Raw genomic sequence first — 14,989 nt, 5'->3', positions numbered from 1 at the left:
ATCATCATGACCATGGTGGGGGAAAAAAAAGATAGTAGAATTTGGCAGAATTCAAGTCTTTAAGAAGTTAAGTGGGAGGGTTTGTCAATAATGAATTCCATTAAAAAACAACAACAGTTACTGTACTTTCACAAAATGCCAGTCAACAGATTTCTCCCCTGCCGATATACTTACCATCGTCATTACAGATCAGATGTAATGGAGCAGAAGCCAGTATTTTTCTTTAACTAGGAGAGTATTTCCTTCCATTCCTTTCCCTGGTAGAAGGGAAAATACAGAAATTTCACCTCTATAGGGGACTGTGTTTCCACAGCATTGAATTTATTTATGGATCCATAACTACTGAAATGTGTAAATTTACCTCTGTAACTGCAAATTAGAAATTAGGAATGTCTAGATTAGAGCTGTAAGCCACAGGGCGCTCCAGAGCCCGGCTGCCAGCGGAGTCTGTCTTTACCAAATGCCTCTGCTCCGCTCCTCCCACCCACCCTCCCTGCCATCCGTTGAGATTCCCTTGGAGAGCAGAATTTGTAAATATTGGTTCTATCTGTATTATCCTGTAAGAGTCCTTCGGTGTTTTTGTTGTTGTAATAAAAACAGAGCCATAGGAACCCAGTGCTTGGGTATAGCATTTGTCTGGTGAGATAAAGCTTCAGACCTGGGCTAGCAGGGGTCGATGGCAATGGTATGGAAGGTCTTCCTTCCATGCCGATGGTAAGTATATCGGCAGGGGAGAAATCTTCCAATGGTATGGGGAGGGCCAGGACAGGCTGTGTTGAATGGAACATGCATGGAATGAGCAGGGAACACGCTTGGGTTTTTTCTCTGCCTTCCCAAGAACAGCTTCCCTTCTCCATTGCCTCTGGCATTCTGCCTGGCTTGGAACTCTCGAGGCTTGGAAGTGATTGAGGTTGACTTGGTAATTTGTTAGTTTTGGGGGGTTTGGGAATCAAGTCATTTATACTGGGATCTGATCTAATGCCTCTCCTGTTTCCCCTGCCACTCCGATCCCCACTCAAGCTCCCCACCCCCACGCCTGGCAAAGCTGAGCAGGTCATGCAAACCTGGGATGTCCGAGAGCCCTTATGAATCCTAAATGTTGCCTTGCTTAACATGCAGAAAGTTCCAATTACATATTGACAAGTTGCAGAGACCGGCAGTAGAGCATCCTGAGTTAATATTGTATTTCGCTTGAAAACACTTAAGAGGATAGATCTCATGTGTGATTACAACAGAAAAACAAGTTAATTATTAAATTATTTGTCATTTTTAAAAAAAGATTTATTTATTTATTTAATGTATGTGAGTACACTGTAGCTGTACAGATAGCTGTGAATCTTCATGTGGTTGCTGGGAATTGAATTTTTAGGACCTTTGCTTGCTCCCTGCTCACTCCAGTTGGCCCTGCTCACTCTCGTCAATTCTGATCACTCAGTCCCTGATTGCTCTGGCCCAAAGATTTATTTATTATTATACATAAGTACACTGTAGCTGACTTCAGATGCACCAGAAGAGGGCGTCAGATCTCATGACGTTGGTTGGGAGCCACCATGTGGTTGCTGGGAATTGAACTCAGGACCTCTGGAAGAGCAGTCAGTGCTCTTACCCGCTGAGCCATCTCGCCATCCCATTTATCATTATTTTATGGGCATTGGTGTTTTGCCTGCATGTCTGCCTGTGTGAGGCATCAGATCCCCTTGGGACAGGAGTTAACAAATAGCTGTGGGCCACCATGTGGTTGCTGGGAATTGAACTCAGGACCTCTCTCCAGCCCTGCCACATTAAGTTTTAAGACCCTAAAATATAGCATTTCTAGAAATGCTAGAAAGTTCTTTGTTGTTAGAATGCTGCAGCCACCCGGGGTTAGCCTGGATGGATGTCCATTTTCCTTTAGAAAGCTTCCTGCCCCACATGTTTGCTCTGCCTACTCCATCCCACCCCAATTCCCCTCACATCACTTCTAATGCTGTTTGAAGGACATCTCAGCCTGTCACTGATGCCTGCCCGCTTCCCATATTTATACTCTGTTTTGCACTGTTTCCTCACCGCGTGACAGGGTGCCAAAGCCTGTTTCCTCCGAGACATTCCCTTCTCCGCGATCTATTTTCCCGTGTACGCTCACTGCAAACTCCTCCTGGCTGATGAGAACGGACGTGTGGGAGGCATCAATCTCCTGACAGCGGGAGCCTTGGCAGGTAACCACGGATCTTCTTAAACCAAAAGAATTCTGCCAAGACGCACCGAACCTCTGACTTGGAGCTTTATTTCTGGAAGTTATTGTTGGGATCCGACTTAGCTGGATATAACCGCCTTTTCTCCTTTGTGGGGATCTGATTCTGATGAGCGTTAATTACATTTGCATAATGTGGATAAACAACTTAATGCAGCTTAGCAACTTGGAGCCAAATTAGATCTGCCCATCTCAATTGGGCTTCCATCATTAGCATGTGTCTTAGCCTCCTGGGCTCCTAAAACCTTGGGTACAGCCAACTAAGGAGGAGAAGTCCTTTGCTAGATCTGCTCTGTTGGACCAGTGCTGCCCTTAGGATTGTCCTGTAGGGTAGTGCGGTCCCACTCTGGCTCAGAACTCTCGCTTCTTGCCACCACAGGTTAGACCAAAGCAGCACCCTGAAGCCCTCAACTCCTTTCTCAGCATTCAGTTTGGTTAATGGTTGCTTAAGTTGCTTCCCCCCTCTGCAATAGGCTCAGTGCTTCTGGAGGGTGGGGCTTGCAATACGTCCGTCCGTCCTGCCTTTCCTGCGGCCAACATAAGAGTAAAGGCTCAGGCAACGAAAGACACCAGATTAGGCCCAGGAGAGTCTACCAGGGCGAGCAGCCTGGCAGGAAGAACTGACTCAGCAGTAGCTGGGGTGAAGGGGGTTGAATGTGTGTGTCCCTGTCCTTCCTTACTCCCGAGTTACCAGGGAACTGACTTGGAATAACAGGGAGCAACCAGGCATCCTTATATTCAGCAGCACAGAGGAACGACAGGGGAAGGAAACGGTTCATTAGGCTTGTCTGCCTTCCTCACAGCTAGTAATGAACCCACACAAAACTCACAGACTCAGGACTAGGACTAGACCCTTGTTCCTTGCTTGGGGTTTATTTTAGATTTATTTACATGTGGGAGGCAGAGACAGGCAGAGCTCTGAGTTTGGGGTCAGCCTGGTCTATAGAGTGATTAGTTCCAGGACAGCCTGAGCTACCTTGTCTCACAACACAAAAACCAAAGGGTTTATTTACTTTTATGTTCATGTTTGCCTGCATGTATGTATGCACACCATGTGCATACCCGTTGCTGAATGAGGCCAAAATTGGGTATCAAATACCCTGGAGCTGGAGTTATAGATGGTTGCAAGCCATGAGGATGCTAGGAATCGAACCTGGGTCCTCTGAAAGAGCAGCCAGTGCTCTTAACCACTGAGGCATCTCTCTAACCCCACTGCTTGGCTCTTAATTACTGAGTTATCTTCTACTACTTGTCCTAAGTATGGTATGTTAGGAGCCCTGGGTCCTGGCGGTGTTGAGATGAATACACTGTTCTTGTTTATGACAACAGAGGACAACTTAAAAACAAGCAAACAAACCAACAAAGAAAAACAAGAAAACAGGGCTTTGAGCCCTTGTCTGGGGTCCTGCAAATGCCTTGGCCTCTGTCATTTGTGAGCTTGGTTGAATGAAAACAGCCAGTGATGCTGGTTTAACCTGGCATCAAGTACCCCCCTTCCCCCCGCCTCACCACCCCCCAGCTCCTTTCTTGTCCTCATTAGACTGTTAGGAAGGGGATAACGGCCAGGCTTCCAGTGGACACAAACAGAACTACATAAACAGTTCCCAAGTCACACCAGCTTATAGACATTGGACCTATTTTCAGAAAGAGGCGAGTTTCTCTAATTATTACCAGGCATGCTTCGATAGCAAGTACTGAGAGCATTTGAAGACCTGTCCCAGGAGGCATGCAGCTCACCTGCTTCCCTCTGAGCAGGGTGCTGGGCTGATCTAAGGGACGTACTGGCATCGTTCTCTCACGGACCCCTCAGAGCCACAAGCTCCATCTGCCTAGCGATGATGAGACAGTGAGATTTGGGCCAAATTGAATTCCTTCCCCCTGGGGAAGGTCATGCTGCTCTCTCAGGTCTGTTTTGTTTTATGAACAAAACCTATGCTTGAGAAATCCGTCTTCTGTGTCCTGCTGCTGCTGCTGCAGCATCTCAGGTGACCCCAGGGAGCCGTGGCACATGTGTGTGTGTGTGTGTGTGTGTGGGGGGGGGGGGGGCTCTGAATGATCAGTTCCCCTGCTGCTCTTTAACTGGATGCCTGCCTGGCTCTCCCTGAGGTTGTAATGACTGCCACACTGACTGTCACATGAGCAGGTCTGAAAGGAGGCTCGCATCCTCTCCCTTAGCACCTCAGACTGGCAAGTGCTTGATGCTTTTGACCCTCACCCCACAGTGTGGTTGGCAAGGATCAAACAAGACCACGCACGATGCTTTGATACCACATGCAATCTGCGGTACATTAAACAGATGTCACACAAGAAAATACTTGCATCCTATTTAAAGATGAAAAGCCTAAAGGTTGTTAAGGCCGGAAAGGGAACGTGGCGATTCCTACCTATCTCTAGCACTGCTTCTCTCTCTCTCTCATTGTTCTCTGGGATGGTACAGTAGAGACATTTCCTTAATTCAGAAAGAAAAACAAAACATTTCCACCCCAATTCTACTGAAACCAGCAACCAACCGGCAGGCTTGCTGGCACTTCTTTCCACATGCGCCTACGTATCTGTTTAAGGAGCTCTGAGTGCCCCTTGGGTTACAGTGGTGGACTTTCTTGTTGGATGTATGAAGTCCTTAGGAGGATTAAATGTGGCTTTTCTCCTCAAAGGCGTACCTGCTGCTTCTCTGGTGACCCCTGCTGATGTCATCAAGACAAGACTGCAAGTGGCCGCCAGGGCCGGCCAGACAACATATAGCGGTGTCGTCGACTGTTTCCGAAAGATTCTCCGGGAAGAAGGGCCCTCGGCATTTTGGAAAGGGACTGCAGGTAGATGCTGGGGTGGTCCTCCAGCCTGGCTGTCTGGCTGTCCTGCCCTGACACTCTCAGGTCACCTTGTAACAGCATCCAGGTGTTAAATGTACCCTACCCTGTCTGTCTTTTCCAGCTCGGGTGTTTCGATCCTCACCTCAGTTTGGTGTCACCCTGGTTACCTACGAGCTTCTGCAGCGGTGGTTTTACATAGACTTTGGAGGCCTGTAAGTACAGCTACTTCTCTTCACAAAGTCACCAAATCCACACACGTGTGTGTTCTGTTTGTAGAGCCACTTTGGGGATGCTGAGAAACGGGACACAGTGGGGTTCTTTAAGACCAATGCATGGAAAGCAATGGGCTCTAAAGGCTTCCACATTAAGAGAGGCAAATCACTGTTACTTTGATTATTTAATATGACCAGAAACAACCTAAATGTGTACTAGTCACACTCCTGTGATTGCCTCTCATTGTTTTTACACTTAGGAGATCTCATTGCTTCCCATCACTTAGTACCTAGATGTTCACACAGCCAGTTTCCAAGAGAGGTTACCCAACGATTCAACCATTGTAGCGTGCAGGCCCCAAACTGAGCTGCTCCAAATGCAGCACTCAAAGCTTCCCCTGGGGAGACAAGCAGTTGCTTGTTGAGTCTGCAGGGAAGTTGTACCCAAAGCAAGTGAGCAATTATTAACTGTTGGGCAGAAGCCTGGGCACTGTGTGTCTTTATGTCATAACCCTGTGATCCTGCCGAAAGCCTCAGTAGGGGAATGACTGTTGATCCAAGTAGTGGAGGGACCAGAGTATGGAAAAGATGGAAGGACAGCAATTTTCTCATCCCAGTGTACAAATACTGTGTCTTGAGAGATTATAGAAGCAAGAACTAAATTTGTTTCTCTTTTGGTGATAAGCGTTATGAGCCCATTATTCAAGAAGCTTTAAAATTAAATCAATACATATACCTTTACACTTCATGCATGCTTCCTGCATAATAATAGAAAATAGAAAAATCCACAAATAGCCAGCTTCCCAAAGACTATTACTAATGGAGTGCATTTTCTCTTCCGTTTATTTTTCTGCCCACGAGTCTGCTCATAAGCAGTGGGGGTGGGGCCATTTGTCTTCTCTATGACATATGTGAAAGCAATGCTGTGGTGAGGCTGGATATCATGATTGATGCAGGAGACATAGAGCAAGCTGAGAGAGCCTTCTCCATGGGGTGTGGCTGCCACAGACCCTGCTCAAAGTGTTAGCCCTGAGCTCCCTAACGGTCTGCTTTTTCCTGTCCACAGCAAACCTTCTGGCTCAGAACCAACGCCAAAGTCCCGCATCGCAGACCTCCCTCCTGCCAACCCCGATCACATCGGTGGCTACAGACTTGCCACAGCCACTTTCGCTGGCATTGAAAACAAGTTTGGCCTTTACCTCCCCAAGTTTAAATCTCCTAGCGTAGCTGTGGCTCAGCCCAAGGCGGCGGCAGCAGCCCAATGACATAGCAAGTACAGACCGAGGCCCAGGAGAACGGGCGATACCATGTCCAGTCAGCTGCATGGTACTGTCTGCGCTGGGGTCAACCACTTTCTATACGACCTATACATGTATTGTTTATAAAGTGATCATACGCCCAGGGAGAGCCACACTGCAGTTTCAAGCTTTAGTCTTTACTTGTTGAAATGTTTTCTGAGCCTTGGCATGAATTACGTGTTCTAGACTGCTTCGCACAGCTTGTACCTACAGTGACTGTACATATTGTACATCTTTGTACAGAGACACCTCGGCACCTCATCCCAACAAATCACGTTTATAAACATGAAACGCTGTTCTGAGTGGCTTGAACTGTACAGAACGTTTTGAAAGTGTTTTATTATGAATCATGTAAGAATAAATGTACTAAAGTTAAATTCATTCTCCTCCTGATGACTTATGGAAATCAAGCAGCCGTGTTTGAATGTATCCAGTTTCAGTTTGTTTTCCATGCGGGACTAGGAAGGTATTTGCTGATACAAGGCAGAGTGAAACTTAATGCTCACTACATTAAATAAGAAACGCGTGGGAAGGGTGCTTGCCCGTGGATGCCAGAGGACCAGCCGGTGACTCATAGGCTGCTGTGTTTCCAGTCGTTTGTAGCTGAGTGTAATCCTCCTGTCAGCTGGAAGCAGCTCCTGGTGTGCGTGCACACACATACACGGGAACAGGGTGGGCTCCAGCATGGCTCGCTTAGTTCTGCTTTTCTCCTATGCAGCAAGGTCAAGGTCAGGATGTTGCAAGAGTAAAGTTTGGAAGTTTCCCTTCGTAAAGTATGATACGAATCAAAAATAAAAGCACACCAAAATGTCTGCATGGAGTTGGTTTCCTTCCTAGGTCTCCTCTCGGGGCTTTTTGTCTGCACTTGCCTGCTTTAGGGGATGCATACTTTGTTACAGAAGGAACTTGGGTAGAGGGAGGGAGGGAAGGGGGGAGGTTCCTACATGGTGATTTTGTGAGCCTGGGTCCTTGCTAGGAGTTCAGATGGAGACGACTTCCTCAGAAGGTCATTCTCTCTCTCTCTCTCTCTCTCTCTCTCTCTCTCTCTCTCGTGTGTGTGTGTGTGTGTGTGTGTGTGTGTGTGTGTGTGTGCGTGTGTGTGTACATGCCCACATTTACTCTTTAACAATTGCTTCTGAGCTACAAGCCATACTTTGCTGTGGCTGTTACTTGACAGCTGGCAACATCAGGACTTACTAACTTTAGCGAATAGCTATGGGAAAGCATGGCTGTGGCCATGGCTGTGAGGATATATGCAGATATCATTAGAGGTGAACCTGGAGATGGCCCAAGTCACCAAGTGCCCCTCCAGTGCTCATCAGTTGGTGGCTGACAACACTGTATCTGCAACTCTGAGCTTTCTTGAAGCCCTAAGAACAAAAGATATTTGAAAATGTGTTGGATTAGTCCCATTAGAACTGAACACACAGCATAATTAATTGTTCTTGCTATAAAACTAAACACATAGCATAATTGTTTTTGCTATGCTTGTTAAAATTATACAAGTAGTTCAAGGACATGAAATTACGTGTGTGTGTGTGTGTATGTGTGTGTAAGACGATGACAAAGTTCCCTCGCTACACCTCTTCAACCAGCATTCCCGTCATCCCTTGCTGAGAGGTTAGAGCATAAATTTGTGATCTGTTTTCCATACATCTACATATGTACATATTTATATATTTAGAACCAGGACTATGCAATGTATGTGTGATTCCGTGACTTGGTTTTCTTAGTATGTCCCTGAGCTCTTTCCATATCAGTTTATAGAAAATGTATCCTGTTTCTAGTAGCTGTGTATTATTTCACTGTATGGATTATGAAGCCTTTTTAAAATAGTCATTTCATTATTATTAACAACACTGTAGTTAGAGGAGCATATCTTTGTGTGTGTGTCATGATATATTATTGTATATTAGTATTTTGTTAGGGACTAATTCATAAGATAGATGGGGTTTATATCTTGCATACATCTTGCCGCATTGCTGTTCACAGAGGTCTCAATCTCCTGCCCCATGGGGAAGTTAAGATTGCCCGGGTCACAGGCAGATCATAAACAGTGGTCACTGTTGCAGTTTTTATTTTTCTAATTGCTAATGGGCTTGAATGAATGTCTTTTCATTTTATTGTTTATTTGTTTTTTGAAACAGGGTCTCACTCTTGCAACCTCAGAGTCTGGGAACTCCCTATGTGGATCAGGCTAGCCTTGAACCTGTGGTAACCTTTGGTCTCCCCAATAAGGTGCTGGAATTGTAGGTGTGGGCAGAACATTCGCTGTCTTTTCATTTTTACTGGTCATCTGTACATTTTCTTTTTGTAAAATATACAGAAGGCATATGAAGTATCTAAGGCATAGACACAGAAAAGTGCATCCAGGTTAAAATGGTACTCATGTGATGACCAGGTCAGGAAATACAACATTCTCAACAAGCCAGAAGTTACCCGTGCACTTCTCCCCAGTCTTTACCCCATCCCCTTACCATGTCTTCATTTCTGCTTGGTTTTCCTGCTCACATATACATCCTTAAATACTGTGGTCCTCTTCCCTCTTTTTGAGACAAGATCTACTGTGGTCCAGGCTGGCCTCTTAGATCTACTTTCATCCAGGCTGGCCTCTTACTTGCAATTTTCCTGCCTCAGCCTCCATAGCGCTAAGATTATAGGTCTTGATTACTAAACTTGACTTGTTTCTTGTGTGTCAATGATGCACATATGTCTATGTGTGTGTGAATATGTACACATGTCACAACACATGTGTGGGTGAGAGGATAACTATTGAGAATAAGTTTTCCCCACTTTTCATGTGGGATCTGGGATTTGAACTCAGGTCTTCAGGCTTGGGCAGCAAGAGCTTTTACCGGAGCTATTTTGCCAGCCCTGACCTATTCTTATTTATTTTTTTGAAATTTGTATGAATGAAATTATAAATCTTTGAGACTTCTTTTGCTAAATACATTTGTAAGGGTTGTCCCTGACATTGTGTGCATTAAGAGTTTGTCCATTCTATTATAGATAGGATGCATTATTCTTTACTTTCGATCTTACTCTTGACTGACATTTGTTTTCCCAGTTTGTGATTATTATAGACAATGCTGCTATAGATATTGTAGACATCTATTCTTCACTGTGCCTCTTTTTTAAAAGTGTGTGTGTGTGTGTGATGCACCATATGCATGCCAGTGGCTCCAGAGCTCAAAAAAGTGCCAGACCCCCTGGAGCTAGAGTCACCAAACCCAGGTTCTCTGTAAGAGCAGAAAGTCCTTTCAGCTGTTGAGCCATCTCTTCAGCCCATGATATTCTTCATGTTTTGGATACTACTATGTGTTTGTCTTACACGTTTTCCTACTTTGTGCCATGTCTTCTTATGATGGTTTTGATATATTAACATTTTAATTTTAATATGTCCAAATGTATTGGTATTTTTGTTAGCTTGTTGAGCATCTCATTAAAAAAATTATTCTTTATTGTTCTGGGACTGTTGCTGAGTGACAGCATGCTTGCCTAGCGTCTACAAGACCCTGGGTTCACTCCCCAGAACCACCAGAGGATAAACACCAGACCTCTAGGTAAAAATGATTAACAGTTATTTTCTTGTTATACGGTTTAGAGTGTTGCCTTTCACATTCAGGTTCCATGCAGTTTGGACCTCTCCTCGTGTCTCTGGCAATGTGGGGCAGACCTTTGTTTCTCTGAATGGCAGCCAGGCTTGCCAGCACCGTTTATTGAATGCCTGTTCTTTCCCAGCGGCTCTGGAGCGTCATCGTTGTTGCTCACTAAGGATCAGCCTGGGCTTCACTGTCTCTGGGCTCCTTGCTGTAGGGCTCTCCTGATGCAGATGCATTTCTTTCCCTACTCTGTTCAGTTCTGTATCCGGTACAGTGCGCGCTCCTGATACACAGTGTGGTGCTCGTCCCCCTGTTGTTTGAGAGCTGTGATTCTTCCTGGTTCTTTGCTCTTCAATGTATATTTCATTAGCTTATCAAAACCGTTTTAAAAACACTGACAATTTGAACAGTAATGAATCTATAAGCTGCTTTGGAAGAACCTGTATCATTATGGGGGCTTCTGGTCCAGAAACATACTATATCTCTACTTAAATATTATTTTTCATGTCTTAATAAAAATTTGTGCTCACCAAAGGAGTCTTGTACATCTCTTGTTATATGTGCTTTTAGGAAACTCATGCATTTGAATACTATAGCCAATCTCTCTGTGTGTGCATGTGCTTTTGTGTGTGTGTGTGTGTGCATGTGCATTTGTGTGTGTGCATGTGCTTTTGTGTGTGTGTGCACATGCATGTGCATGCAGTGTTAGGGGTTCACTACAATATCTGTGCGTGGTAGGCAAGCCCTTCTGCATTCAGTCACGTTCCTAGCCCTTAGTGTTTGAGACAGGGTCTCACTGGTTAGCCTGGGCTGGCCAGAGCTCTCACTCTTCCTGACTTAAGTTCTGGGAATTGTTAAATGGATGCCACCTTGCCCAGAACTGTGCCATCATGCTCAAGATACCACTTGTGTTAGTGTACCGATCCTGGTCTTGTCTTTCAGCCTTGCAGTCAATGCTGCTGGTTTTGTTTCCCACATCTGCCTTTCCTCCTTTTCTTTTCTTTCCTTCCCTCTCCTCTCTCCCTCCCTCCCTTTCCTTTATTTTCTTCTCCTTCTTTCCTCCCTCCTCCTCCTTTTAGTGCTGAGTATTGAACCCAGGGACTTGACAAACTAAGGGAACATTCTGCCCCTAAGCTGCAGACACACTACCCTCTCTCTTCCTTTATGAACTTTTTGTAAAATATATATTTTATGGTGTATCATTTAAACTTTGGGTTTTCAAGTTATCTCCTTAATGATTAGAGAGCTTATAATAAATACATTAATTTATAACAATCTTCTATTTCCAGTGAGATATATTTCAGTAAAATAAAAGGCATTCTTCTAAGACAGTTGTCTCCCCCCCTCCCCCGCCCCGTGCTCTGTGCTTATCTGTAGTCACGACTCCACCCTTCACATCACTGTGCCTTGCAGTTATATTTTACATCTACTGAAGAAAACATGCACTGAGTCTTTAGTCTTCCCCTCAGGTTTTCCCATCATTCTCTCTTGTGACTATGAGCCCCTCTATGCCATTTCTTTTCAGACAGCATTTCCTTTAGCAATTGAAAAGCAGGATGGCTACCAATGTATATTTCCAGTCATTATTCCTGCCGCCATGCAATTTCCTCTTGGGTTTTGGAAGATGACTTTGCTAGATATAAAACTCTTGGTAGACAGGCTTTTTCTGAAAATATTTGGAATGTAGTCCTGTTTCTGATACTGTTTTAAATACTAAGTCAATTGTTAATTGTATCCTGATTTTTCTCTGTGTTTTAAATATGACTGGCCTAAGTATATATCTCTTGTCTACTTTTCTGTCTTCTCATTCAGTGCTTGACAGTTCCTGGAAGTCTCTAGTATTTTTCCTTGTTCCATCAATTCTTCAGATTTTGAGGACTTCAGTTCTTGGATTATGATTCAAAATAAAAATTAACCTAGATTTAGGAAATATTGATCAATGTCTATGACATTTCTTCTTGCTCCTGATATTATATTTGTGCCTTTTGACTCAAGAGACTGTCCAAATTTTTCTACAGCAGCAATCCTCCTGCTTCAGCTTCAACTTCTAAACACTGGGAGTACAGGCATGCTTCACCACCCTGGTCCTTATCATCCTCATACAGAGACGCTCCAGCAGTGGTTCTCAAGCTGTGGGTTGTAACCCCTTTGGGGGCTGGGTGACTCTTTCCCAGAAGTCACCTAAGACCATCAGAAAACAGATACTTACACTATGATTCAGAACAGTAGCAAAATTACAGTTAGGAAGTAGCAACAAAAACAATTTTATGGCTGGGGGGGTCACCATAGCATGGCAAACATTTTTATTAATGGGCTGCAGCATTAGGAAGGTTGAGACGCCTGCTTTATGGCTTTTTAAACAGGTTCATGCAGACAGGCTTATGTGAGGAAGTCGTGGCAATGTGCTTGTAATTCCAACTGCTCAGGATGCTCAGGCAACAAGTATCAAGACTTGAGGCACAGCACAGGCAACAGAATTCTAGCTTCCCATCCCAAAAATAAAACAAAGAAAATTTTACCTCCGGAAAATGCAGTCCTCCAGATCTATCGACCTTTCATGTACTGACAAATTCGTGACTTACAGTCAGACACTGATGGAATGGAACCCATTAATAAAGGCCTGGTCACGATAGCAAGATTTTTGCCAATTTTATCATAGCTTCACCTATCAACATGACATACTTGGGAGAGAGCCTCAGCAGAAGAACTTCCTCTCTTGGACTGGCCTGGGAACATGTTTGGGAAGATAGTCTCTTTCATGCTAGTTACTGTAGGAGGGCCCAACCCACTGTGGGTGGTGCTATCCCCTGGGTAGCTAGCCCTGTGTAGTATATTAAGGAAGGTGGCTGAGCAAGGGAACCGGTGAGCAGCGTCTGCTTCAGTTCCTTACTTGGTTTCCCTTGATTGCGTACAAGAAGCTGCAAGTCAAATAAACCCTTTCCTCGCCAAGTTGCTTTGGTCTGTGTGTTTATCACAGCAACAGAGAAACAAACTAGAACAACTGGGCTTCATTATATAAAGTTTTGCTCTGTGCCTGGAGATGCTGCTATAACAAAACCGGGACCTGCCAGTCTGGGTAAGAGGTGAGGATGAGCTATTTCGCAAGGCTAATTTCAGGGCTTCTTCTAGGGTTGACAGCCACACACAGTTCAAAGTCCTGAGTGAATGTGTTTGTTTGATATGGGGACAGCTACATCAAGGATCCTGGTGTCTTAGGCCCAGAGGAGTTGTAAAGCATTCCTCTGGTCCAAGTATGAATGCTGACAATGAGTTCAGAAAGCCATCCTCTAACCTGGTGATGGCTTGAAGACTGCTCCCCTACAAAGACTGTTTCTAACAAGATCAGCTAACCCTGCCTCCTTGTTCAGCTAAGCTTCTGGGGGTGTTGTGGCTTCCCCAGTGGACAGCCCCAGACCACCCAACCCCAGCTTTTCTGTGTCTGTGTCAGTGTCATTTTTTTTAAATTCCCTTGACACTTGAGTTAGGTCAACAGCTAGAGCTGTTCAGAGCACTGCACCTAGTAGTGACCATCTTCCCATGAGGAGCACATCATCTCCAAAGGGACCAATCCTGGAAAGGGGGAGGTACAATGATCTACAATATAGATGGATGATGCTACACTTCTCAAGGGTGTGCCAGTTCTCCCTTGGTTCACTGCTCCTCAGTATCAGGTGACCGGGGCTCACTCTGTGATGAGAACACTTGAGGGCAACTCCTTTTGGACAGACACCAAGGCATTTGACTTTAAAGATGAGCTCCTGCTACTTCATGTAAACGTTTTAAAATACAGGCTTGGGAGGGAGATAGGCAGGTAGATCTCTGCGAGTTCGAGGTCAGCTTGGTCTATATAGTGAGTTCTCGTTAAGTCAGAGCTTCATAGTGAGACCCTCTCTCCCCCCTCCCCGCCCCCAAATAGTTTTAAAAATATGACTCTCTCCATTCTCACATTCTCTTAACAAAGGAACTAAAAATAAAGTTATTTTTACTTTACAGAGTCTTCACATATGCATTCTCTTACAAAATTGTCACAGAAAGCAATTATTTTCCTTATTTAAGAAACACTAGTTGGGTGGTGATGACAAACACCTTTAATCCCAGCATTTGGGAGGCAGAGGCAGGTGAATCTCTGTGAGTTTGAGGCCAGCTTGGTCTACAGAGTGAGTTCCAGGACAGCCAAGCCAGAGCTACACAGAGAAATCCTGTCTTGGAAAAAACAAAACAAAACAAAACAAAACAACCCAAAACAACAAAAAGGGGAAAAAAAGGAAAGAAGAGAAGAGATTGTCCCAGGTTATCTTCTGTACTGGAGACACATAGGGCTGGAACACAGGCTCCTGATTTGGAGATGGGGTCTCACTCTATAGCCTAGGCTGGCCTCAACTGTATTATCCTTCAGTTTTAGCTTCCCAAGTGCTGGGATCACAGGCATAGACCACCATGGCTGTCTTGGAACCAGAGTCTTTGGGGCTCAGGATCCTCTCTCTTATATCAGGCCATCTTTAAGTAGAAAAACTTTTGTTACAACGCATTTCCATTACTTTGTTCAGAAAAAAAAAAAAAAAGTACTCAAAAATTCAGTACAAAAAACCCACAAAGGATAAAATGACTTGCTATCAGAATCTCCCCGGCGGCACTCCTGATTTCTGGTCACAGGGTCAGGTCTCTGCACGCGCTGCGGTGCAGGTGTGCTCTACACCCCACACAATCACTGCCCCACAGCTTTCTGGCCACAGCAAGTACATTATGGGAGAGGCAGGATAATACATTCCCAGAGACCTGAATAAGTGACCTCACGAAGTGAGATGGGCCTTCCTGCAAGCTTACCCGAGGGCAAGCT

General features: G+C 44.8%; 1 protein-coding gene across 1 annotated transcript in view; it reads left to right on the top strand.

The window, feature by feature from the left end:
- Nucleotides 1-7,362, top strand: part of Slc25a12 (solute carrier family 25 member 12) — a 92,331-nt gene extending 84,969 nt beyond the window's left edge. The window contains exons 15-18 of the mRNA XM_021184208.2: nucleotides 2,057-2,195; nucleotides 4,885-5,043; nucleotides 5,162-5,252; nucleotides 6,319-7,362. Of these exons, the coding sequence (XP_021039867.1) occupies nucleotides 2,057-2,195; nucleotides 4,885-5,043; nucleotides 5,162-5,252; nucleotides 6,319-6,517 (588 nt within the window). The 3' untranslated portion in view covers nucleotides 6,518-7,362. The remainder of the gene's footprint in view (nucleotides 1-2,056; nucleotides 2,196-4,884; nucleotides 5,044-5,161; nucleotides 5,253-6,318) is intronic.
- The last annotated feature ends 7,627 nt before the right edge of the window (nucleotides 7,363-14,989 follow it).

This window comes from Mus caroli, chromosome 2 (assembly GCF_900094665.2).
Source record: "Mus caroli chromosome 2, CAROLI_EIJ_v1.1, whole genome shotgun sequence".
NCBI lineage: Eukaryota > Metazoa > Chordata > Mammalia > Rodentia > Muridae > Mus > Mus caroli.
Note: the sequence above shows the minus strand (reverse complement) of the source record. Positions and strands in the feature narration are given on the sequence as shown.